The sequence below is a fragment of the Xyrauchen texanus genome, chromosome 39, assembly GCF_025860055.1.
Source record: "Xyrauchen texanus isolate HMW12.3.18 chromosome 39, RBS_HiC_50CHRs, whole genome shotgun sequence".
NCBI lineage: Eukaryota > Metazoa > Chordata > Actinopteri > Cypriniformes > Catostomidae > Xyrauchen > Xyrauchen texanus.
The window spans coordinates 22,649,517-22,674,754 of NC_068314.1; the positions used below are offsets into that span (position 1 = coordinate 22,649,517).

At 37.1% G+C, this 25,238-nt stretch overlaps 1 protein-coding gene across 1 annotated transcript in view; it reads right to left on the bottom strand.

The window, feature by feature from the left end:
• Positions 1 to 24,953, bottom strand: part of npepps (aminopeptidase puromycin sensitive) — a 28,342-nt gene extending 3,389 nt beyond the window's left edge. The window contains exons 1-22 of the mRNA XM_052111609.1: positions 24,650 to 24,953; positions 21,453 to 21,537; positions 21,245 to 21,322; positions 20,918 to 21,039; positions 20,356 to 20,463; positions 18,598 to 18,798; positions 18,375 to 18,471; positions 18,245 to 18,278; positions 14,916 to 15,030; positions 12,625 to 12,789; positions 12,260 to 12,364; positions 11,933 to 11,993; positions 7,831 to 7,940; positions 7,515 to 7,578; positions 7,243 to 7,382; positions 6,809 to 6,943; positions 5,394 to 5,613; positions 4,645 to 4,787; positions 4,459 to 4,515; positions 4,022 to 4,129; positions 1,477 to 1,632; positions 88 to 135 (exon numbers count right to left, since the gene is read on the bottom strand). Coding sequence (XP_051967569.1) covers positions 88 to 135; positions 1,477 to 1,632; positions 4,022 to 4,129; positions 4,459 to 4,515; positions 4,645 to 4,787; positions 5,394 to 5,613; positions 6,809 to 6,943; positions 7,243 to 7,382; positions 7,515 to 7,578; positions 7,831 to 7,940; positions 11,933 to 11,993; positions 12,260 to 12,364; positions 12,625 to 12,789; positions 14,916 to 15,030; positions 18,245 to 18,278; positions 18,375 to 18,471; positions 18,598 to 18,798; positions 20,356 to 20,463; positions 20,918 to 21,039; positions 21,245 to 21,322; positions 21,453 to 21,537; positions 24,650 to 24,772 — 2,475 coding nt within the window. The 5' untranslated portion in view covers positions 24,773 to 24,953. The remainder of the gene's footprint in view (positions 1 to 87; positions 136 to 1,476; positions 1,633 to 4,021; positions 4,130 to 4,458; positions 4,516 to 4,644; positions 4,788 to 5,393; positions 5,614 to 6,808; positions 6,944 to 7,242; positions 7,383 to 7,514; positions 7,579 to 7,830; positions 7,941 to 11,932; positions 11,994 to 12,259; positions 12,365 to 12,624; positions 12,790 to 14,915; positions 15,031 to 18,244; positions 18,279 to 18,374; positions 18,472 to 18,597; positions 18,799 to 20,355; positions 20,464 to 20,917; positions 21,040 to 21,244; positions 21,323 to 21,452; positions 21,538 to 24,649) is intronic.
• Positions 24,954 to 25,238: the final 285 nt, after the last annotated feature.

The window sequence follows — 25,238 nt, forward strand, 5'->3', positions numbered from 1 at the left end:
TTAACGGTCTTCCAACTTATACATTTAATCATGTAAATGCATTTAACATTTTGTGAAAGCAAGTAAAAAGCAAATAATGTAACTCACCTTAACCTCTGCAGCCATTTTATCTATAGCAAACCCATCCACTGTGAGCTAGAGTGAAGAAACAGAGTACAAATCAAACATTAATAAGGAATATTCTTGGTTCAATACAAGCTCAATCAACAGCATTTGTGGCATAATGTTCATTACCACAAAAAATTAAATTTGAAAAAAAAAAAAAAAAAAAAAAAGCTAACTACAGACTACAATGGAAGTGAATGTGGCCATTTTTTGGAGGGTTTAAAAAGGCTGTAATTGTAAGCTTATAATTTTATAAAAGCACTATCATGAATTATTCTTTTAAAACGAATGTATTATTTGAGCAGTAAAATTGTTTAAATTGTCATTTTAGGGTTTTAGATTTTGTTGCCATAACGCTTTTAAATGGTCTACGTATAACTTTACACAGAAAAGGTTAAGTGATTGTATCACACTAAAATCACGTTAACACACATATTGTTTATGTCTTGTGGCTACACTTTTGAAAAAGTTTATATTTTAACATTCAAATATTGGTTCCCATTCACTTCATTTGTATGTGCCTTACTGTGACCCAGAGTTTTGCTTTTTTAAAAGAAACGGAAGGGCAAGTGGCAATAATTTTTTGTGGTAACGAACATTATGCCACAAATGATGTTGATTGAGCTTAAAGGGTTAGCTCTCCCAAAAATGAAAATTCATGACTTTCTTTTGCAGAACACAATTTAAGATTTTTAGAAGACTATTTCAGCTCTGTATGTCCATACAATGCAAGTAAATGGGTGCCAACATTTTTAAGCTCCAAAATGCACATTAGGGTAACATATCTTCTGAAGTGATATGATAGGTGTGGGTGAGAAACAGATCAATATCTAAGTCCTTTTTCCTTTACTTTCACTTTCTCCTGTTTTTGATGATTTACAATCTTCATGCATATCGCCCCATACTGGGCAGGGATAAAAAAAATAACAAAAATATTGAGCCATTTCTCACCCACGCATCATATCATGTTTTAACATAGATTTAACCACCAGAGTCATCTGGAGTACTTTTATGCTCCCTTTGTGTGGATTTTGGAGTTTGAAAATTCTGGCACCCATTCACTTGCATTGTATGGACCTGCAGAGCTAAGATATTTCTCTAAAAATAAAAATTTCTCTTAATTTGTGTTCTGCAGAAGAAAGTAAGTCATACACATCTGGGATGACATGAGGGTGAGTAAATCATGAGAATTTTCATTTCTGGGTGAACTTTCCCTTTAACTTGTATTGAACCCAGAATATTCCTTTACAACTAATACCTAGTTTAATCCTCTAGATAGTTAATTATACATAATTAATAAATTAGGTTTTGCACTACACATGTCATGATGACTTAATGTTGTTTATTTTGTATGTAAAGCATCAGTTTCACCTTGATTAATCTTGATATAAGGAAGCCGCCCTGGTACCGGTTATGAAGCTCTTCCCAGTTGTCCTTCACAAATTTCCATGCAGCTTTGCGGCCCTGTTTGCTGCTTCCAGCAACACCCCCAATTACAGACACTGTGTCCTGGGGACGAACTTCCTCCTAAAAATAGCACAGCCACAATCAGTGTCACTGTTCACACTTCTGAGATTTGTCAATTTGTACAGTTCAGATTGAAGTGAGAATGTCAGATCTGATCTCTTTTTTTTTTTTTTTGAGAAAGTTGAATTAGATGAGAGGTACGAGATAGAACTTTATTGATTCCCTCGCCTAAGGGAAATTGCTGCGCTGCAGCATTAAACTTTAATCACAGGCACATAAATAAAAAAAAGTCCTTAAATGGTGCAAGTTTTACTCCAAAAGAAATGAATAGTAGTTTGGAAACATATGTATAAAATCATAACAACTCACATGAGATGAGGACTTCAGTATTACCAATAACTTCATAAAAAGCATTTTTATTCTACACGGAGCGGGTCCCCTCATGGGGGCTGCCATGTTGGGATCACATGACCAGCTGAACACTACTAGCTTAATCTAAATAACTGCCCTGATGGATTAAACCAATCCTGGCTGAAATTGAAAACAGAACATAAATACATTAAAACCAAATAAACAAAACAGGAAAACAAAGTAATGTTCATTGTGCAGTAGGTTTCTTAAGTACTGTCAATAGTGCAATAGGTTTCTTAAGTACTGCCAATTGTGCAATAGGTTTCTTAAGTACTGTCAATTGTGCAATAGGTTTCTTAAGTACTGTCAATTGTGCAATAGGTTTCTTAAGTACTGTCAATTGTGCAATAGGTTACTGAGAAGTTGTGCAAATCAGCTGCGTTGAGCAAATATTGTGCAAAAAAGTAGATTAATTAAATGATGCACGAATGCATCGGTTCATGTGTCATTTGGTCAGAGTACTGTTATGGATCAATGAATGTATATGCACAGTACATAAATTAGAATGTTAGCATAAATAGAACTGTTCAAGAATTAAAAGAAAAATAAATTAACAAATGTGATAGGATGAAAAATAAGAACATTAGCTCAGGGTATTGTTATACATTCTGATCGCAGCAGGTAAGAATGTAATATGGTGAATCTTAGGAAGTAATGTCCAGGTGATGTTTCACGATGAAATGAACAAAACATATATAAAGAAACATATACATATATATATATAAGCAATATCACACAAGCAAGAGTGTGATATGACCCTACATCAGTGCTGATTTAGGGCCATATAGCACTCTTGCTCATGTGATATTGCTTATATACAACAGTTCAATGAACAAGTAATTTTTTAAAAAATTAGGGAAAACAGAGTACGGTCATAAAAAAAAACGCATGTGTGCATGGAACTACTTTCTTACACGACCGATCAGAATCTGCCGTTGCTGGTTCAAACCAAACGTTTCGTCCAAGCCTCTGTTAATAATTCAAAAATGTCACTTCAGAAATAGTATCACAGCGTGTGCTGTTTCAAACAAGTTATTGGATAAACCAGGATGGATGTGTGTGTGTGTGTGAGAGAGAGAAAGAGATGGAGCGTGTGCAATCACCTGTTGCCACACCCAAGCAGAGATACTGTCAGCTTTCTGAAGTTCAGCTTTCTCAGTGGAAAATTGTACAAGCGGGGGTATTTCTCCCTATTTCGTCGTAGTCGGTGTGCAGGAGTTGATCACTATAGAAACCGCAATGTCCTCCGCCATTTTAAACGGCACCCATTGTGAAATTAATCAGTTTGTTGTGTCTCTCAGCTTTGATGAGCCGTAAGGTTGAAGTTGTTTAAAGCTATTTCCTAGTAGTGTAGTACGCGATCAGGAAGAGCTGTTTTATGTAAACGGCTGCCGCAGATTCACGTCACCTAACAGGCTCATATTACACACAAAAATGATCTTTTGCCACCACCTGCTGGCTAACATATGTAATGTAAAAACATAGCTCTTAACAGATCTGCACTGCTCTTACATTTTAGTTTAGAATTGCACAAACACAAGCAGAGTGATACACACAATGAAGTGTCGGAGTGCTGATGGTGTCAGACCATCAGTGCTCATGGAACATCTCTCGTCCAATCAGATTCGAGGACCGGAACTAACTGTTGTGTATGTGTGTATAATATATATATATATATATATATATATAGAGAGAGAGAGAGCATTAAAGAAGCCTAGAATTTCACCTAACAATTGTCATTACTGTAACATCCAAATTTTTACCTTTTTTTTAATTTAAATGGTAATTCTTATTATATTCTAATTCTTGTACAGCATTTAGTAAAATACAAAAATTATTAAAATACATTATTTTAAAATCAGCATTCTAACGCAGTACAAAAAACATTACCATGATATATAAATACTTTATTACTTTTTCTAATGTGTCCACTTTACCATTCAACCATTTCACTCATTTCAAACACATTTCTGGTGCTTTAAAATTCTCTACAGCCTGACCTATTTTCTACAGGGTGTGTGTGTGCACATTTGCGTACCGACAGTGAGAAGTTAAGCACTCTCTGGATGAGGTCAGGGGCAGGAATGGCTCCCAGCACTCGCTCAATACGGTTCTTCTCCTCCTGCATGTCTGCCTGCTTATGAAGCTGAACAGAAACATGAGAAATGCTGTATTAAATGATTGCCAATAGTAGGACTCACAAAACATTCTTAGCATTAAAATTCGTCTTCACTACTATTTTCTTCTTATTTTTCAATTTCAGAAAAAAGTTAAGAATATATTAATAACATATTGCATTTAGGAACATTCTTACAAACCTATAATTTATCCTAAAAACTTAATTTATGATGTTTTAATTTAGTTAATCTGGCCACAGATTCCGATGTACTAACATTCAGTGCTGGTTCTACTTTTATTCATTTGCATCTTAAAATACTTTTGCTGTGTAATGTTCAGAAAGGTGGCACTTGTCACCTTAAGCATCGTTTCAAGTGTCGTACTGTCTCCGTGCTTCAGAACTGTTAGGTAGACCTAGAAGGATACAAATAACACCAATGTGAATTTACAGGGACATGCAAATCCAACATCATTAAAAAGAATGCATCATCCATGAAAGGGCAGTGAATATGCAGTGAATGAAGGTGGTGCAAGAGGACTCACTGGACTCCTGAGGTCTGCAGAGAGAATCTGTTTACCCTCCACATTGTCTTTGAATCTCCGCCGGGCTTCCTCCAGTGTGGCCTTATGCCCCGCTTTACCCAGCTTCCCCAGCACCAAACCCCGCAGCAGGGCATCCAAATGTCCTGAGAGAGAGATAGATTTTTTTTCAATCCATCAATATGTTACCATTTTTGTTACTTGTACATTTGCAATGAAAATAAACCATAATAAATTAGATAAATGCAAAATAGATCTATTGGAGTCTAAGCCACCATGTCTCTTTAAATCTTAAATGGTTTGATATTTACAAAGTTACTTTCTTTGTGATCTTTTAATTTAAAAAGTACAAAATAAGCAACTAAATCTTCTAATTAAGAACAACATTAAAGTTTATTTATCCTTCACCCTGTTTTGTAATTCAATACAATTCCATGAGAATACCATATGCCCTGATAAATGCTTCAGCAATTATCGTGACATTCCTAAATGCATGCTTGCACGAAAATACCAAAATGATTCCATAGCGCTGCGCTTAGCAGTAGCACTCTTAAATTAGGGTTCTACAACAAGCACAGTAATACATAGAACACATTTACATAATTTAACAAAAACGGAATTAAGTCACAGATTGGGTGGAAAAAAAAGTTTAGATAAACAAATTTTGCAAAAAAACTTGACTTCTAAGTGTACTTCAAGGAAAAAACTAAGTGCGACAGAAGTGCAGAAGATGTCCCCTTTCTGACTCTCACCCTCTCCAGGCTTGCTGTCCCAGCCTAGCTTCAGGCCAATTGGGGTGAAAAGATCTCGGATGAACTCCTGGATCTCCTCATGGAAGTCGGTGTGTGAGAGCAGAGAGGACAGAACACCCAGATTACAGCTCAGGTCACTCCACACTGTGTAGTTTGGCTCATTCACAAAAGCTTCCATCAACGTTAACACCTCCACAGTACTGATCATACCTGCACGAGCCTGAGGGCACAGGAGTGTGAGACAGCAAAACACTATTAAAAACACAAGGTGAAATACAGGCAGAGGAAGAAAGAGAAACAGAAATGGATATCATTTTTCTCTAAAACCTTTAGATTTTGTAGCTTACAAAACAGTTCAGTAAAACACAACTACAACACTGCTTATCACTCAAAAAGACAAACATACAATAAGCTTTAGAATGAACAAAATTAGAAAGCATCAACAAAGGATCAAAATTTAAAGTTGCTAAGAGAGCTGTAGTCCTTAAATTGAAGGCTAGATTAAATTATGCATTCTTTTACTAAATCAACAGCCATGGACCGGCTGAATTCATTAAATAAAAATGGTATCTAATTATGAACTCCTCTTATTAGAATATACATTTTTACTGTCTCCAGCAAAAAGCCAATAAAAATACTTAAAATAAAGCATTTCTGTATTCATATTGTATAACTATCAATCTAATATACAGCACTGTGCAATAGTTTTAGGCTCTTGTGAAAAATAGTGAGGATATCTTCAAAAATAATGCCATAAATTGTTTTCATTTATCAAAGTCCAGTAAAGATAAAAAAGATAAATCAATATTTGGTGTGACAACCTTTGCCTTCAAAACAGCACTAATTTCCAACATCTGGACACAGTTTTTCTTGGTTGTTGGCAGATAGGATGTTTCAAGCTTCTTGTACATCTTCCAACAGTTCTTCTATATATTTAGGTACAATTGCTTCAGTCTCTTCATGTAATCCCAGACTGACTCGATGTTGAGATACAGGCTCTGCGGGGGCTATAACATCTGTTTTTTTCTTCTATTCAATCGTATTTGCAAGGAATGTTTTTGCAAGGGAATGTTGAAATCTAAAATTAATATTTCCAACTTATACACTAAAAGCAGAATATATAAATTAACCATTTTATCACAAATGTTTTTGTGAAAAATAAAATACAAATACAAAAACTTTTGCACAGTACTGTATATTTCTATTTAAAGAAAATAGCTAAAATAATGAATTATGTATGATGTATTTGACAGACCAGAAGACCTGAAAGAACCTGACTTGCATAAGACCTTGTAACTTGAGACAACACAAGTCTTTTACTATCAGTACTTGACTCAGTCCTGGAAGATGGAGGCCTGAGCCTTGACTCAGACTTGCAAAACAACGACTTGTCAATGCCATGTGTGGTGTCTCACCAAGGAGAAGAGGTCGTTCTGCAGACCCAGGCGGTCCACAGGAAGCAGTGTCAGGTCTCGGATACCAGGCAAGAGACACTCCAGCATGGCTGAGCTGTACTGGATCCTGTAGAATCCCACGGTGCCTGGATTAATCTGCACACAGAAGCACACAAACATATTTTTTACATATACAATGTACTATCTTGTTTGTACAATGAGAGAAAAATGGGAATTATAAACATTTTATATTTTTCTCTAAAGTATACTTCTAATTAAGATAGGATTCTTGCACTAAAAGTCTCAAGATTCACCCGGTCTCTGACGTTTTTAAAATATGAATTCCCAAATTCAATTGTTATTCAGCATATTCTTTTTCAAACCAAGGATTCATAATCCTAGATACACACACACACACAGAGTGAGAGAGAGAGAGAGAGAGAGAGACAAGTTACCTTGATCCAATGGTCAGGTGCGACGTTTGGTATGGTAACTGTGGTTTCAGACTGGTCCAACAAAACCTTAATCTTGGTGCAGCTCGGATCCTCACTGGTACAGATACTGACGGGAACCATCCAGCTGGGGCAGTCCTCACCTAGCATACAGAATGCTTACTAGGGTACATTAGAGTAATGTGAAGTTTGAAAAATACTGAAATATAAATTGTTAAACATAGTCAGCAGTTTCAGTTCATAGTTTAACTGCTCTTTTTATTTTTTGCAAATACCATTGTGTGGTCCGCTAGCACAAAACTTCTTCTGGGAGATTTTCAGCACACGTTCATTGCCATGCTTGAGAAAAGAAAAAAAATCAAAACCAATTATCTCGCTGATTAAATCTAGTTATTCCCAAGACAACAGTTGTTATTACCAGATGCTCCCTGAAAAGCTTGTATTGTATCTCTGAAAGCCATCTCAATACCCAGAGGGTAATCTAAATGATATTGCAAACTGGAGGAAACAACATCCAAAGGACTATGAGTGACTAACAATTCAACAGTACTTTCCTATGTTTATAAAAATTAGTTATTCAGTAAATGTTACCTGCTCTTGATCCACTACTATAATAGGAAAGCCCATCTGTTTGGTCCAGGAATTCATCACTGCTGCGATAGGCTTCCCACTCGCCTGCTCCAAGCATTCCCATAGGTCCTCTGGAATAAGGAAAGAGAAAAAAAGACAGTCACGCCTTTTATTTCTGAATACACAACAATTAACAACGTACTGTAATAGCAACAGTGGGTCCAAATCACAGCATCGCCCAAAACAACCATTATATCACCCAGACAGATATTATGCCATGTCAGAATAACAATATAACACACTGTGTAATTACTACAGTTAAAATCTTTTTTTTTTTTTTTTTTGGAAAGGTTAGTGGGCCACAAAGCAACACCAAATCAGTTCATGGTGCACACACTTCCCTTATCACAGACCCTGACCAAATAAACAAGTGAATATTTGAATAAATAACATTTGCTATTAATTTACCTAAAAATAATTAGGAAAACAATATTTTTATGTTTTAAGTTAGTAAAAAAACAGAAGATGTAAAAATAAGAATAAACACAGAGGAATAGTTCACCAAAGTCATTATTTTCTCTAGTGATGTGTACAAGTAACTGATTAATCGAGTACTCGTTCAGCTTGATATATTCGACTAGTAAAAACACTACCCAAATATTGCAATTTGATATTCCTTTGTGCCTAAGCCTGCCGTGGGAAGCAGTGAAACTCACCTAAATCTTGCCGTTACAAATTGGTTAACCCAAAAGTGATTGTATCACTTCCGGAGACTTGGAATGCATGTTTCTGTGCGAGTGCAAATGTATTTTGTTCTTTTAAATCAAGATGTTTTTGTTTATGCATAGTGCAGCTTTTTATATAAGAAAAGCACGTTCAGTGGTATAACAAATTATAAATTTAAAATAATCGATTACTCGTTTTTTGTGTGTTTAAGTTCTGGAATACAAAATGTCCATCCCAACTTCCCTAATTTTTCCTTTTGTTTTACACGGAAGAACGAAAGTCATACGGGTTTGGGGCGTCATTCATTCATTCTTAGGGGAACTATTCCTATTACACGAAGAGACAGCCTAAATACAAATTTGGAATATGAGGTCATTTAGCTGTGCAACCATGAAGAAATTACCAAAGGGACAATGCTTAAGCCCAAAGTATACTTTGGTAAGACATGAACGCTAGGTGTTTGTGTACAAGAAGTGTGTTGCAAATTCCATCATTCTTCCATTTTTCTAATCATGCGTACCCTGAATGTGCTGCATGGATATACGCCTGGAATTTTTTTACACTAATTAGTGGGTCCACAAGGTGTCAACACTCACAGTTCATTATTGCTGTAATGAGGAAGAGCTAGATGTTATTGCCATTAAAAACAGGAGATGAAGGTAGAACAACAACAGTTGATGTGGACATCAAAAGTGCATGAGTGAGGAGGTCAGGAGTTACTTTATATTCTTTCAGACTTGTGTTATACAAATTAAAGACATCTCAATGTGTCTAAACTGCTGAAGAGAAATAGCTTTTCATCTGTGGCATTAGGACACCTGCTCTGAGAGAAGTTTCCAACCTCCACAAGATCTGCTGGTAAGATCTCAGCATTCAAGAAACAGCTGAAAACACTTTTGTTCCATGAGTACTAATTTAACAGTTTAAAAAAAATAAAACAATAAACATATTCATTGTCTGTCTCTTTCTTCTGTGCAAGCATCTTTACTACTACAGCCACTGTGAACATGGCAGTGCGATACTGCAGATATTGTTGACTTTTATATGACAAATTGCTATATTGTTATATTCCTCATTTGTAAGTCGCTTTGGATAAAAGAGTCTGCTAAATTACTAAACGCAATTATAAAAATAGCCGCAAGCAGCAAGCACATGTGAAGAAATAAACAAAACAATTTGAATTGACAAATGATCCAGTGGATGCGAAATAATGCAAATTAACAGAACAGATCCTGCCTAAACTAAATTTCTTGAAAATTGGGTACCAACATTTTGAAGCTGTAAAATGCATATAAAGGCAGCGTAAAATTAATCCATACGACTCCAGTGGTTGAATCCATATATTTTTAAGCAAAGTTATTCAGCAGTTATGGCCCAAAATGTGATTTTGTTTGTTTTTGTCAAATTTGTTAAATTAACAAAACCGGAAGTCTCTAAGTTCTGGTGCAGAGATATATGCTTTGCTACTTGATAGCTAGGATAACCCCATCTGGTTGCTAGGCAGTTACCAAGGTGATACTCTATAGGCTGCTTGCTTTCCTGAGTCAAATTAATGAAACCAGAAGTTGCTATGATGTTCTGGTGCAGAGATAGGTGATTTTACTTGGTTGCTAGGGTAACCCCATCTGGTTATTAGGCAGTTACCAAGGTGATACTCAATAGGCTCCGTGCTACCCTGAGTCCAATGAACAAAACCAGAAGTCTTTACAATGTTCTGACCCTGAGATCCCCATCTAAGCATTTTGATGGAAGTCAATGCGGTTTGATTACTAGGGTGCTCTAAATGGTTGCTAGGGCGTGGCTAAGTAGTTTTTGATGTAGATACACGAAGACTGATTGCTCACCCAAGTGAAACTAGCCAACTGTCATGTCTGTAGTCCATTCTGTTCCAAAGATTTCCCTCTCAGCCATTTTTAATGGAAGTCAATAAGGCTGGTTGCTAGGGTGCTCTATATGGTTGCTAGGGCATGGCTAGCCAGTAGTGACCAGAGAGATTCTTTATGGCTGATTACATACCTGACTCAAAAGATCCAATCCATATGTCTACAAAATTCTGTTCTGAAGATACCCTTCTGAGTCATTTGTAAAAACAATTGCTGTTAGCCCCGTTCATCGTAAATCCATGGAATTTAGTATGATTCCTCATATTTTGAAATATTCCATATTTACACACTTTTGTGAAGTTTGGCATTTTTGCACACAAGATACAAGAATATTAGTCATTATGGGCCACACTAGTGAAATATATCGGATTGTATCTTCTAGACTATTTAAATGGATCAAAATTCTTCTGATAACTTTTTGCCTGCATGGTCTAGCGCTGACTTGGGCCAAGTTTGGTGAAGATCTGATTAGTGCCCTAGGAGAAGCTTGAAAAAGTAGGGTTTTCAGTAAATTAGAATGGCAGAAAATTTGAATAAAATGAAATAACTGAGATATACATTTTGTAGGACTTGACGCAAGGATTTAGATGTAAAAAGCATTTTGATTTGAATGTGCTCATATGCGGAGTAAATAACAAAAACTTAAATGTTGTGGCTGAACCTTGTGGCTGATTCTGACAAAACTTGGTACACAGCCTAATTTTGAAACGGTGTATGATTATCTCAAGTTTCATAATGCCTGGCCCTTCAGATTTAATGTTATTAGCTGCTGAAATTTGATTGGCTGCTGGCAGCCATCTTTGTTGATTTTTCCAAATGATACTTAAGTTATATGTTAGCCTTTGGGCCATAGAAGATTCAAACCAATTTTCAACATCATTGACAATACAGCTGCGTAGTTATGAGTGTTTTTCAGCTGTAGCGCCCCCGATAGGCGGAATTTGATGTGACTTGGCGTGCAGCCTCAGAATGTCTTGTTGTCTGTGTAAGAAGTTTCACTATATTTTAACTTTTAGTTTGGTAGATATAGCTTCTACAAAATAAAATTATTTTGATACATTTTTGTCAGGATGTTTCATAGATGATGCATACCAAATTAGGTGCGAATCAGACATACAGCCTTGGAGGAGTTAGAAAAAGTTAATTTCCCTGAAAATTAAAAATGGCGGAAAGATTTTATAGACGGAAATGAAGTCGGAGATGTACGTTTTGTAGAGCTAGAACATTTTGAACCTAGCCCTTACGGTTCCAGAGTTATGACCACAAATGAAAAGGTGCTTATTATAGCGCCACCTAGTGTCAGACTGGTGTCTGCCCAGACAGTTTTAAGGCAGAAAAAAAAAATAATAATTTATTTTTTTAGAAATTGGTGCTTGGAGCCCTTAATAGTCCAGTCTCTCAAAGGAGTCGTAGCATCTATGCAGACAAATGAAGTATACTTTGGTTTTGATGTGAATGCTTCAAAGTATACTTTAGGCTTTAATCAGCATGAAGATTGTGAAGAGATATCTTACCAGTAGATGCATTTTTGTGCTGAAACTTCAACAGGTAAGCATTCATTCCCTTTCTAAAATCCTACAAAAAGATAAGCATAAGTCATTCCAAACAAAAGCTCTGTAAATGGGTCTAATAATCAGTATTGACACTGCAACAGTATTTGCACAAATTAACAAACATCATCTGTCAGATTTCAAACGCCACGTTTTCCCACTCCAGAGAATTTCAAAAAGCAAGAGCATAGCACTCAGACAGTTGATAAACATGTCTTTCCAGACCCCCTCCTGGGGTAGTCATATTAACCACCCATCTCTCTGCAGCTGGCCGAAAGTATAACCTCTCACCTCATCACCAATGTAGTTATGCAGCATGCGAATGACAGAGGCCCCTTTGCTGTATGATATGGCATCAAATATTTCATCTACTTCTGAAGGGTGTCCGACATCAACCTGCCATTCAAGATACAAACAGACACAAACACAGACTGAAATGAGACTCGGAGATCAATATTTCAAAAGGCTAAATCTAGGTCTGGAATTTAAATGCTGTAAGTGATATGGCTGGGTAGATAAAGAATGACAAACAAAGTCCAAATCAAAGCTTTCTGCTCCACACATACACTTAAAGAAAACAACAAACACCAGTGGGAGAGGAGTGGAGAAACACACTAAGAGAGCGGGGGGTAGAGGAGAGATAAACTCTTGCAGACCTCAATAGGATGGCTGTTATCTAAAGCATCCAGGTCCAAAGCTCTGGTGTAGTCTGCAGATACAAACTGGGTCCAGATGTCGTACTCAGGGAAACAATGGTCCACACAGAGGTACTCGATCCATGATGCGAAACCTTCGTTAAGCCACAAATGAGTCCACCATTCCTGTGGTTAAAGACAACACTTTGAATGCCACAGACATTTTCAACTAACACTTGACAGCTATGAACATACCACAACTGGTTTCTGCAGCATAAGTTTAAACTCAGGAGACCCTGTTTTGGCTTTACTATAGGCTTAATGTTTTTCTTTTTTAAACCAACTGATCTCAGTTCAGGAGACTCTAGGCTGTCATTAAAGGTTTAAACTTTCAGTGCCAAATGTGACAAAACAACATTGTGCAAATCTAACGGCAACAAAACTACATCTAGCAAGAAACCAGCTTATGTTTTCACATTAAAACCTGTTTAAGTCAAAAGAGTAGAGCCTCTAGATTCATCCGATATACCATTTTAAAAATGTCATTGATTTACTGTAAAACAACACTGTTAAACACAATGTCCACGTACATGGACAATAGGACCAACTTTCCATAAAATCCTACATTCACTGTGCATTATCACATTGCGAATCAATGTACGTATACAAAAGCTGGAAAATGTTGCTTTCAGAGGCTGTATACAGCGATAGGATTAAAATGTTGCATTTCAAGCTGTTCTGAGACCAGTGAAGACAGACAGGACACTGGAGGTTAAGTCATTCACTAATTAGGGAGCAAGGGCGCATCCTATAGCTTTCCTATGCAGATAACTGCATTCACTTCTAAGATCATGCCAAAAGTTCAGTTTCATGCTGTGGATGATGATTGGACAACTCAACATGTTTGGTAGACTTGGGACAATAATAATCAGTATATAGATTCAGAATTCTTTAATGCAAAAATTTTATTTTAAAACAGTTGGCAGTGATTTGATGACGCTGGCCATTACTTTTAATCAGAATTATTTATTCAGCTTTATAGAAAAAACGTAAAAAAATAAAATAAATGTATAACAAACACTCCTGAAAAAAAATGAAAAAAAAAAATGACTTTTTATAGCTTGAAATTACTTACAAATTCACAGCTAAGTCCTGTTGTGCACATATATGGACATACATTTTTAGAAAACCTATTTGTTTGTTTATTAAATGCTACTAGTTACAAATCAAAAAGGGAAATGGAAAATGCAAACAGTAGTCATGCAGGGGTCTCAGGAGGTTAACTAAGTGCAATGAGGTGCAAGATCCAAATCAGCACTGGTAATTATTTGGGTTTTTATGATAGTTGCCCCACAATAACAAAATCTTCATGTTGTTCGTCTCTTTTCAGTAAATCAAAATTCAAAACACATTCAGAATAATTTTAGAGAGAAAGTGCAATAATCTCACAATACAAAAACCCCCCATCTATTGAAGCTGCACTACGTAACTTTTTGCTCTCAAGCGACATCTGTGGTTGAAACTTAAAATGGCAAGCAATTTGCATAAGAATATATTACATAAGTCGTGTTCTGGCACTGCTCATCTGGCAGATGAATCTCCCAATTTGAGGTTACCTCGACATTGCCTGTGTGCGATCATGACTGGAGACCACACTTCTCTCCTGTGTGTGAGGACATGACGTAATGACGCAAGGATAAACACCATAAGCCAGTGATTTCACGCCAAATCGAACCTGACAGCTCAAAATACAAATAATTTGTATAGGCTTACCTTAGTGAATCGGGGTAAGGTAAGGACATTGTTTTGAACATTGAGTGTTTATGTACTCAATCAATAATGACAATTTGTTCATTTAAAAAAAAAAATTATAATAAACCCTTACACAGTGCAGCTTTAATGGATGTCTAATACAGGTTTTTCCATGCCAATATTACGAGAACAGGGTGGATGGTGGCAAAAATAACAATGTTTATGCTTGATGTACAATTTAATGAAAGTTTTAACATATATTACACAGAATTGTCCTCTTAAATTTTTTAAGCCAGAAAATGTGCATTTTATTTTGATAAAGCTATTGGTACATTCTGGAACTGACACAAGGGGGAAATATCTCTTTTGTTAGATATTTATCTCTATAATATCACTTTTGTTATCGACAAAGCATGCATGCTTATTTAATGATGCAGATCATGATGCAGATCATCTCACAATGGCCAAATATCTGTCACTGTTATCTAAATTAACAATGTTATTATAAGCAAAAAGCAATCTCAGCAAGAACTGTGCAGTAACTGAATAAACAAACTCACCATGGTAACAAGGTTCCCAAACCACTGATGCGCCAGTTCATGGCCAACTACCAAGGCGACCCACTGCCGGGATGACGCACACGAGTTCTTTGGGTCAATCAGCAAAGCTGTCTCCCTGCAAGGGGATAGACACACGTTTTTAAAGTAGCAAATAAAAAATAAATAAGAACAGAACACAGAACATAATGCACTCATATTGTCAAGGTATGCTGGGGCATTACCGTGCTAGCAAGACATATTAAATTTGAATTACCCTTTCTTGAATGTAGGGCCCCTATAACTTCCTTGTAGCAGAAAACACTTAAGAAAATCGTGAATCCAGTCATAAAAACAGAATTAGCAATAAAACGCAGAATGTCATGAAATTTTACATAACTGGGATAAAATTAATGTAAAAATGCACAATTCAAACTAAATCAAACTAAAATGGTAATACGTGTGATGACTACACCATAAAAGGCTGAGATTTAATTAAACAAATATACTGTTTGTGTGAGCTGTGCTTTAACAGTAAGTGAATGGGAGAAGCTGGTGTTGCGGTTCAACCGGTTTTCAGGCTAACTGGTGACCTTATTCCGTTTTATGCCGCAGGTACCAAAATCATGTTTCTGACTCTATATTTTTCTCTCCATTAAATGTAAATTTACTACATAATGCTGGCATCATTGTACAGATTAAAATAAGTGGTTTTATTAGATGAAACGGCAGCAGTACACAAGATTTAAAAAATAATAACAACTGAGGTAGGAGATTCGAACTCGGCCATCAATAGTATGATCAGTGCGACATTATATCGCACTATCCATTTGAGCTACTAGTGAGCGACAATTATAGGAGGCATCTTTGTATTCACACGAGTGTGTGTTCGGTGTGAAATGGTGCATATAATCCAGCAGTGTGTCCATGTTAACTGATGGTCGTGTGCCTCAGTGTAAAAGCTGATGGTCTTGTACGATTAAAACATTGTTGAAATCGGAACATAATTTCTCTTCGAAATGTTACACCAAAATATAATTCAATATGAAATCAGTCAGTAATAGAATGAACAACAATATTGAACTATCTCTATGAATATATTCAGACATAAATATTGACACATCCTCACTTTTATTTCCCCACTGCTCATGTGTAGACTGTTTACCACAAGCCCTTCAGAGCTTTGAAATGTCATCGGTGTATAAAATTATTCAACCCCTCTTTTTGCAGTTTGAACAAATAGTTATAGTCTGGTAGTCTGCTGTCTGGTTCAGTTAATTACACTATTAGAAACAATTCATATATTTATATATATATATATATATATTGCATGCCAACATAACAAACCATTACATCAAATGTTGAAATGACAACGAAGTCAATTTGTTGACAATGGGCAACAATGGGTCATTTTGGCTACTTGTTTTTCTGATCTTATGATGTTGATCTAAATTAATGTCACTATTTGGACCCAAGCCTATTGAGCATATGTCCACACTAATAACAAACAAACTCAGTATGGCTTTATTAATGTTGGAAGTTTGTTAATTAAATTACTGATTGATTTTATGACATTGCATTATATTTGGGTGAGGCGATTCGACGAGAAAATAACGTTCATATTTCATACAAATGTCATAATCGGACAAGACCATCATCTTGTAAACTGAGGCACAATTTAACATGGACACAACACTGGATTATATGCACCGTTTCACATCAAACACACACTCATGTGAATGCAAAGATGCCTGCATAAATTGTTGCTGTCTAGCAACTAACATGGATAGTGCGCTAGTGTCACGCAGATCATTATTGAGGGCCTAGTTCGAATCTCCTTCCGCAGTTATTTTTTTTAATCTTGCGTTCTTCTGCCATTTGATCTAATAATACCATTTATTTTAATCTGTACAATGATGCCAGCATCATGTATTAAGTTTACATTTAATGGATATTTGGAATTTGGGAACAATTAAAACGGAATTTGGAATAAGATAAACCAGTTGAACCGTAATACCAGCTTCCAGGGGTGGACTGGCCATAGGGAAAACCAGGACTTTTCCCGAAACAGGGCAGAGCGATAAGCTGAAAGGGCCTGTCGCTTTATACCGAACAGGCCGCGAGTGGCTGCAGAGGGCTGGAGAAGGCCATGAAATGCAGAAAAGAAAAGGGACCCCTCACCCAAACAACTTTTGGGTCGGTTTCTATGTTAAATCCAGGACTGAATTCTCTTTCCAGTCCGCCCCTGCCAACTGCTCTACACTACACTAATGGCATCATTAACATCGTGTGCGCACTGTGTGTATAAATAACAAATAGAAGATCAATTTATTCACTGTGACCCACAACACATGCATATTTTTTAATTTATATAATTAAATCAGCTTTAGCTGTTTAATAAGCACATTAACCAAATAGTGTAAAAAAAAAAAAAAAAAAAAAAAGCTCCATTTAGTAAACACCAAAAATGGAAAAAAAAATGCGAGAAATATTTTACTTCTGTTTAGCAAAATGTAATATTCAATGTAGTAATAGTAATGATGATAATAATAATAATAATAATATATCAATAATAATTACATTATATGCAAGCAATCTCACAAGCAAGAGTTTCATCACTGCTTTCATTAATACCTTGATGCTCTAAAGTGCAGCACTGCATTTGACAAAAATCTAATTTTGGGTTTTGGATTGTGCTTTGATGATCAGTTTCAAAGCTCTTCATTTGATAAAAATAATGCAATGGTATCTTTAAAGGTAATTGTTCTGTCCTCATTTGATTAAAATTATAGGAAGTGACGGATTAATTGACAGCTGCTGTCAGACTCTATGTTATTATTATTCCTCACACGGTCGCAAGACGACATGTACATGAATCTGGCGTGGTGAGCTGGAACCTGCTTCCGTCAGCTGTCACCGCTTACGTCACAAAGTACCGCAACAGCCAATAGGAAAATTCAACTGCAGTAGCCACCGTTCAACCTGAAGAGGGCAGCACTCAGACGTTTTTACACCATATATTGTAGAATTAAAACACTTTATACACAAATGTCAAAAAATTACTTGAATCAATGACCAGTACTAATAAAGCCCCATGCTTACAGATCATTAACTAAAAAAAGTTGGTTTAGGGTTTAGTTACCCTTTAATGATAACATTTAATAAAACTTTAAAACACGGAAAATAAAATGGAAAACAAAGAATTTGGGAACAAATAAAACGGAATTTGGAATAAGATAAAACTTTTTAGGGCCTTATGAATGGCTGCTTTCAAAAAGAAAAAAGGTTCTGTGTTTCCATGAAGGCTTATGAGGTCTCAGGTTGGCTAAATAATCATTTAATGTAAAAGTCACCTGTAGGTTACAAGGCCCCAGTTTTCCATGGCACCTAGAGGAGACAAGAGTGCCAAAATAAAATAAAATAAAAACTGACTAAGTCCATTATAGCACACTTTCAATGACATGAGAAAACAATTATACAAACCAGCAGCAAAATCAGCAATAGCAATTAGATCAATTTTAGGCAATGGATAAGGAACACTGAAATAATCTTTGTAGAATGGAAGGGTCTTTGTAGCAACCTGAAAAGAAAGAAAGAAAACAAATGGGTGTAATTACAAGCACAAAATTAACTGATCACTCTTTAAATGCCCAGCACTGAGACAGTCACAGTTAGACAGCAAACACAGTTAGGGTAGCTCTCATACCTCCAGTGCAAATTTCCCTTGCTCTGCCTTTCCGACAGGTGTGTAGACACGGACTGTCACACCATCTGACGACTGACTCTCCACAAAGTCATACTCGCCAATGACAAATGCCACCAGGTATGTGGACATGATGGGTGTAGTAGCAAACTTCACCTCCAACAGACTGTTATCCTCTGGATATGGCTTTCGATCGACAACATTCTGCACAACAGGAAAAAACATGAGGAACATTATTGAGAAATAAAATGAATTACTTTGGTACAGGAACTAGCTCTCCCTAGCCAGACTTTTAACTATCATTATAAAGTCTGGTTCAATATGCTGCTTATTCTGGTTGAGTTCAGGGTACAGTGTGGAAGGGGCAGTTTGACTGGCATGTAAAGTGACATACCACAATTTGTTTACAAATAAATTGATCATTGTACAATATTACATTTAATAATTTTTTGTTAAATCATGAAACTCTACATGATGCATGCTCACAGGTTCTTTGAACATGTAATCGGTTAGCAATTGCTTCGCACACACCATGGCCCAAGCTGATAGGCCCTTTGACATGTAAACTTATAGCCAATTAACTTATGCAATCTCTCTGTGTCAAGCATTTAAATTGCTCAGTTGTTTTCTCTAAAACCTCCTCCTCCCCAGCACCAATTGTCTAAATCTGCTAAAAGGGCATTGTAGGTATTTTGTGCAGCAGCATGTCATACATGCTTGATGCAGTATGTCTTGTGTATGTCTAATTGTGCAGCAGCAGCTTCATGTCGCACATGCTCAACAAAGTACGTCTGTGCATGTTCTAGAAGTAGCAAGTCTTCATTCAGCAGCGTAGCAGATCTAGTTTGCCAAGGTCAAATCATAACAACCTGTCATATCCATATTAACACCCTAAATTTATTCTGAGCTTTGTCATGAATGAAATGCAACAAACTTTGTCCATTTATTGACTAGTTCTCACTTGGAAGCTCTAATTGTAGCAGCCTGGCACCTTGTAAACAAAATTTCAAACATTATGTAGTAAATTTAAAACAAAACTGTTTTCTGGCAGAGTGATAAAAAAAAACCTTGTAAACCCTAACTCCAGGAAGTCATGCAGCAGCTAACCTATCAGACAGAAACTGGTTTTGTTTGGCATTTTTGACAGCTTTGGCATTTTGGTTACCTGAAAAAAAAAAAAAAAGTCTATGAACATTTGTAAGTATCATAAAGTCTATAAATGTTTCATGAGCCAACACTGCTCTTTAATGCAACTACTTTCAGAGCGAAGAGCTGCGTGGTTACATAACTATTTTACAAGACATCACAACAGCCTGGTTCACCTTGAATCCACTCTCCTGTATGAAATCCAGAACGGCAACATTTCTAAGCATGCACATTAAAATGCACTTATTTCAGTGCATCTTGGTCACAAAACAAAAATAGACATCAGACATTTATTATCATTGGACTAGACCAAAATAAAAGATTAAAACAATCAGATTTCTGGTTTGAACATAGGGGGATTTTACTGTTTTTGCATTATTTATTACATAGTGACAGGAAATAAATGGAAAGGCACACGTGACAGGCCGGACTTGAACCTGCGTCACCCACATGAGCACCGAAGTCATGACTCGAACAGAGAGCGAGCGCTAGGCTACATCAGCTGCGGTAAGGCACAATGCCTCTGAGCCGGTGTTAGAGAACGCACACGTCTGACAGTAATGTGAATCAAGCCATTTCCAGAGGGAAGGATTAAAAAAGAAAAATGACACGTACCATATTCGACAAGGCTACTCTTTCCTTAGGGACGATGAGGGTGATGTCAAAAGTGGCTTTGATAGCTGGTTCGTCCCAGCATGGGAAAGCTCGGCGTGCGTCCGTGGCCTAGTAAAGGTGACGGATGGTGAGAGAGCGAGAGAAAGAGGATGAGAGAGAGGTCTCAGGGTCAGTGTAGGTTGCAGTCATGCGATTCATACACGTGCAAGGACATATGCATTGTATCAAAGACAAATAAAAATGCACATGCATGAACATGCACACCAACATTAACCCCAATATTGATAATCTTTCCCCTGTGATTTTCTCTATTCCAACCCAGCGCCTAAATGGTTAGGCTACTTTTTATGCTATAGGCCTCATCAGAGGCCACTGATAAATTGCTAATACTGACAGTTGCTAATATTTGTCTTTGTCAAGAGACACAGTCAAGAGCTCAGAGTAAAACGAGAGATCAAATGGAAAAAGCGAGAGGGAAGATGACAAAAGACAAGGCAAAAGCAAACAGAGAACGTTAGTGAGCAAACAAATAAATGAACAGAGTGCTCTGATTTGGGTTTACCTCAAACTGTGTGACAGCAGCATAGCGGATTTCTCCTGAAGAAGTTGCATATTTACTCCTATAGAAACCTTTCATTTTGTCATTCAGCTCTCCGACAAAGTCTATTTTCAACGATCCTGACCCTGGAAAATAAGATTTCCATGATAAAAAAAAAAAAAGAAGAAGACAGAGGGATAAAAAGGATAGAGAAAGGAAGGCCCATTCATCTGTTAACAAGAAGTTGATAAAGCCTCTATCAAGCCGACATATTATAGCAACTAATTACACAGTGATTGTTGACATGACAGCAGCCGGGTTCTTTCCCAAGCCACACTATGTGCTCTTTACCTTTCTGCAGAGTGCTGGGGAAACACAGGGTGACCTTTTCATCCTCATTCTGATAGTTAAATCCTGTAGCATTAATTTCTAAATGGATGGGGAGAAAACGAGCATTGTTAATCCTAAAAAGAAGACATTGAAGCATTAAGTGCAGGTTGAACCTGAATACTGAATGCGGGTTACAATATCGGCAGCATTTTTTGAGTCTGTCACTCACCTTCCCCCCCTTCAGGCACAAAAGAAGCAGTAATTATGTCTATATCAGCACAGTTCATCACAATCTGGTTTGTCCCTTGAGTTACCTGTCAAGACAAATTACAGTTCTGTTTAAATCATTTATATAGCTTTGAAAATACAGTTTTCAATTCTTGTAAGATCCTTTCCTTTTCTAGTAACAAGACTGTAAAAAAACAAAACTTCATACCCTTTGCATGCTTTGCTGCCTTTTTTTCATACTGTATCAGATAACACCCATAAAAAGAATCAATATCCATTCACTACATACAATAGAATCAATCACTGCAGAAAATTCTTAGGTGGCCATCAAGCGCAAATACCAAAACCTGTCCCACTGATGCAGCATGAGTTAGCTCTGAGGCTGCAAATAAACCTGCAGGTTTGAAATTATGTGGGTGGAATGTGGGCAAAAAACTGTGAGTAAATATGTGTTGGGATCATCAAGTTTTGTTGATATACAATCAGTAATGCACCAGGAGTAGCAAATAAAAAAAACAGTGCCATCAATCTAGACACAGCTAAATGTATAAAATGTCATAGTGCATTATTCGTCTTGTATTGTCATAAGAGACTTCCATGAGTAAAATCAAACCCAACGCACATGGAAAATAACTCTCCTGAATCCATTCTCGTGGCTTTGCGGAGGCTCAAGGGCCATCTCCTTCTGATGCAATTATAAAATCTGACATGTGCATATATAATCAGATTATGAATAAAAAAGAAAAACAACAGTTCGCATGGCCTCTTATGCTGCAATACAGCCTTTAAACGTGCATTAATTGCATAATGCAGGAGTGAAACTTTCACAGAACGATCAATAGCTTTTAGTCTTTCCTTTCCTCAGCTCTCCATAAGCTGTTTTTCACAACTGAATACAATACAGACCTTTGCATCCCAGAAAATGCACTGCTTTAATTCTTAGCTGGTCTATTATAACCCTTTATTTAAGGTGAACCGCTTCCTACATAATGACATGCTTTGTGTTGTTTAGAGGCCCAAATTTGCCAAGGTGAAGCTTTAGAGAGTACATGTGGCTTGTTGAAGCTGGATGTGACTTGGATGCAAGAGTGGACTGGATCATGTGATAAGCCGCCACTAGCAGTAAACTATTTTAATACAGTTTATAAATGTGAGGCTTATCTGAGTGTGAATGATTGTCATAATGTGTACAGCATTGTGGGGGATGTAGTTAATGCTCCATTAAATCTTGGCTTCTAGACAGCATCAACAGCAAAGTGACTTTCACAACAGTACAGCATTAGAGTGGGGTACAAAATGGCTTAACATATGAAGCCGTTGGTCAATAAAAAGGCTCCACAATCTTGCCCAAAGGGCAATGCTAGAGGCGAATATCAACAACATCATATCTGCCCCTTGTTAACCACTACCTTTATATTACATTTTCTGGATCCACCAGAGAAATTTACACATGAGTACAGATTACTCAGAAGAAACTGTTGTGTGTACTGGTGAAAAGCACTATTAAAGTGTTAAAGACAACAGCAGAGAATAGATTGGGCTCGTAGTTGTCACTTGGTGTGTTTGCATACAGTGTGCATAGGCGCTGACTCAAATGATGGAGAAAAAAATAATTTTGAGCCAGGAAAAACCCTGACAGCTAATGGAAAATCCTATATTTTATATGCAGTCTATATGAAATATGGAAGACTGTTTGTGATCTCTGGGATAAAGTTTTTTTTTTTTATTCCAATAAACTTAGAAGTTTATTTGGGTGGTGGAGGTTTCAATGTTCCGTGCTCCGGTGACCTCTCGATAGGACTATCGTATCGCATTTTACAACAACTGATTGCATATTGCATTTTTTCTCCATATCGTGCAGCCCCAAAATAAGCCAGTCACCATTCATTTTCATTGCATCATTTTTTTTATGACACGGAGAAATGACTGAGAGTGTTGGTCCCAAACATTCTGCCTGATATCTCCTTTTGTGTACCACAGAAGAAAGGCACACGGGTTAGGAAGAACATAAGGTTGAGTTAATGATGACAGGATTATCATTTTAAGGTGAACTATCCCTTTAAGAAGTGTAAAACAAAGTACACCATATATATATGCTCTGTGTGTGTGTGTATATATATATATATATATATATATATATATATATATATATATATATACATATATATATATATATACACACACACATATACACCTGGGGGTGATCATATGGCTTAAACTAAAGAGACATCTAGTATCACATTTAGGCCATAGACATTTGAGATGCTTTAGATTCTTGAAAGTGTTGGATCGAATCAGAATTTTTTTTTATTAAAGATGTGGAATACTAATAAAATTAAGACCAAGCGTTATGTTACACATTTTAATAAGCAAGATATTTTGAGTTGAGTAGTGCAATGTTTTATACCAAGCCACAAAGTCCACATTACGCATAAATATTTCTTTGGGCACTGGCGGCTCAGTGGTTGAGGCTCAGGGTTACTGACCAGAAGGTCAGGGGTTCAAGCCCCAGCACCACCAAGATGCCACTGTTGGGCCCTTGAGCAAGGCACTTAACTCCAGGTTGCTCCAGGGGGATTGTCCCTGTAATAAGTGCACTGTAAGTCGCTTTGGATAAAAGCGTCTGCCAAATGCATAAATGTAAAGGTAAACTGTTATTATGGTAAGCTATCAAGTATCATGTAAACTGTCAGACAGGCTCAGGGTGACTCAGGAGCTTGCAGACAGGACTAATTCAATGTCTCCGCCATACATGGGAAAAACTAAAATCTAAAACAAGGTTAAAAATGCGACATATTGGTGCATTTGGACACAAAATTGACTCGTCGTTTTATGACAGCAGCTCTGCGGGCTAACATGATTAGCAGTGTGGCGCTAGCTAGCGCTTTAGCTTGCGGGGTAACAAATCAACTGTTAATTCCTCTTTATTATTATAGCCAGACTTCATAGCAAACGATGTTTAGGAATTTAAACCCTAAATAACCTAATTCAAAACTGCTGAAACTCATACATTTTAAGGACGTTTTGTGTAAAGCCGCTCACTGTTTCACTAGCTGGTAGCTCGTCAGATTAGCAGCAATATCAGTATCAGCAGCAGTTATTAAAACGCAAACTCAAAAACTCAGGCTTAACGTGAACATCGAATGACATTTTGGGCCAGGAACAGAGAGGGGTTGTATGCATCGGGTTCAACATTACCTCCACGGCTGCCTCCAGTTTGCCCTCGAAGGTGAAGTCGATGAGGTCAGGCTTGAGGCGCAGCCCGTAGTTGACGGGGTAGACGTCAGTGGGCAACCGCACGAAAGGCCTCCGCTCGGGCATGCTGAATAATGTCGATGTGCGGGAGACCAAATAAAAACTGCGGACTAGGAGTGTGCTTGCTCGGAGACTCGAAGACACGGGCTTCGGTAGTGGAGTCGGATTGCGGGGTAGGGCAGGGCTAGCCGTATGAATGACAGAGACACCCGACAACTCATGAAAAACAACATACGAACCGTTGCAAGTACTCTGGATTGCAGGCTGGACGATGAGGCGTGGCGACACATTGGGGCGGAGCGACACGTTTAGCTCCGCCTACTTTCATTGGTTTATGCAGCAGATCTCATTGGTTTATTGAGTTGAGAAATTTGACGCTTTAATCTAAGCGTACACAGTTTTATGAGGACATACAGAAGAAAACGAAGAGAAAGAAAGCGCAAAAAACCTGCAAACTTGACGTTCAGAGCAGAATTCAGTTATTTTATACAGTACCTGCAGTTTCGAACTAACAATCAACAATTGAATTTTT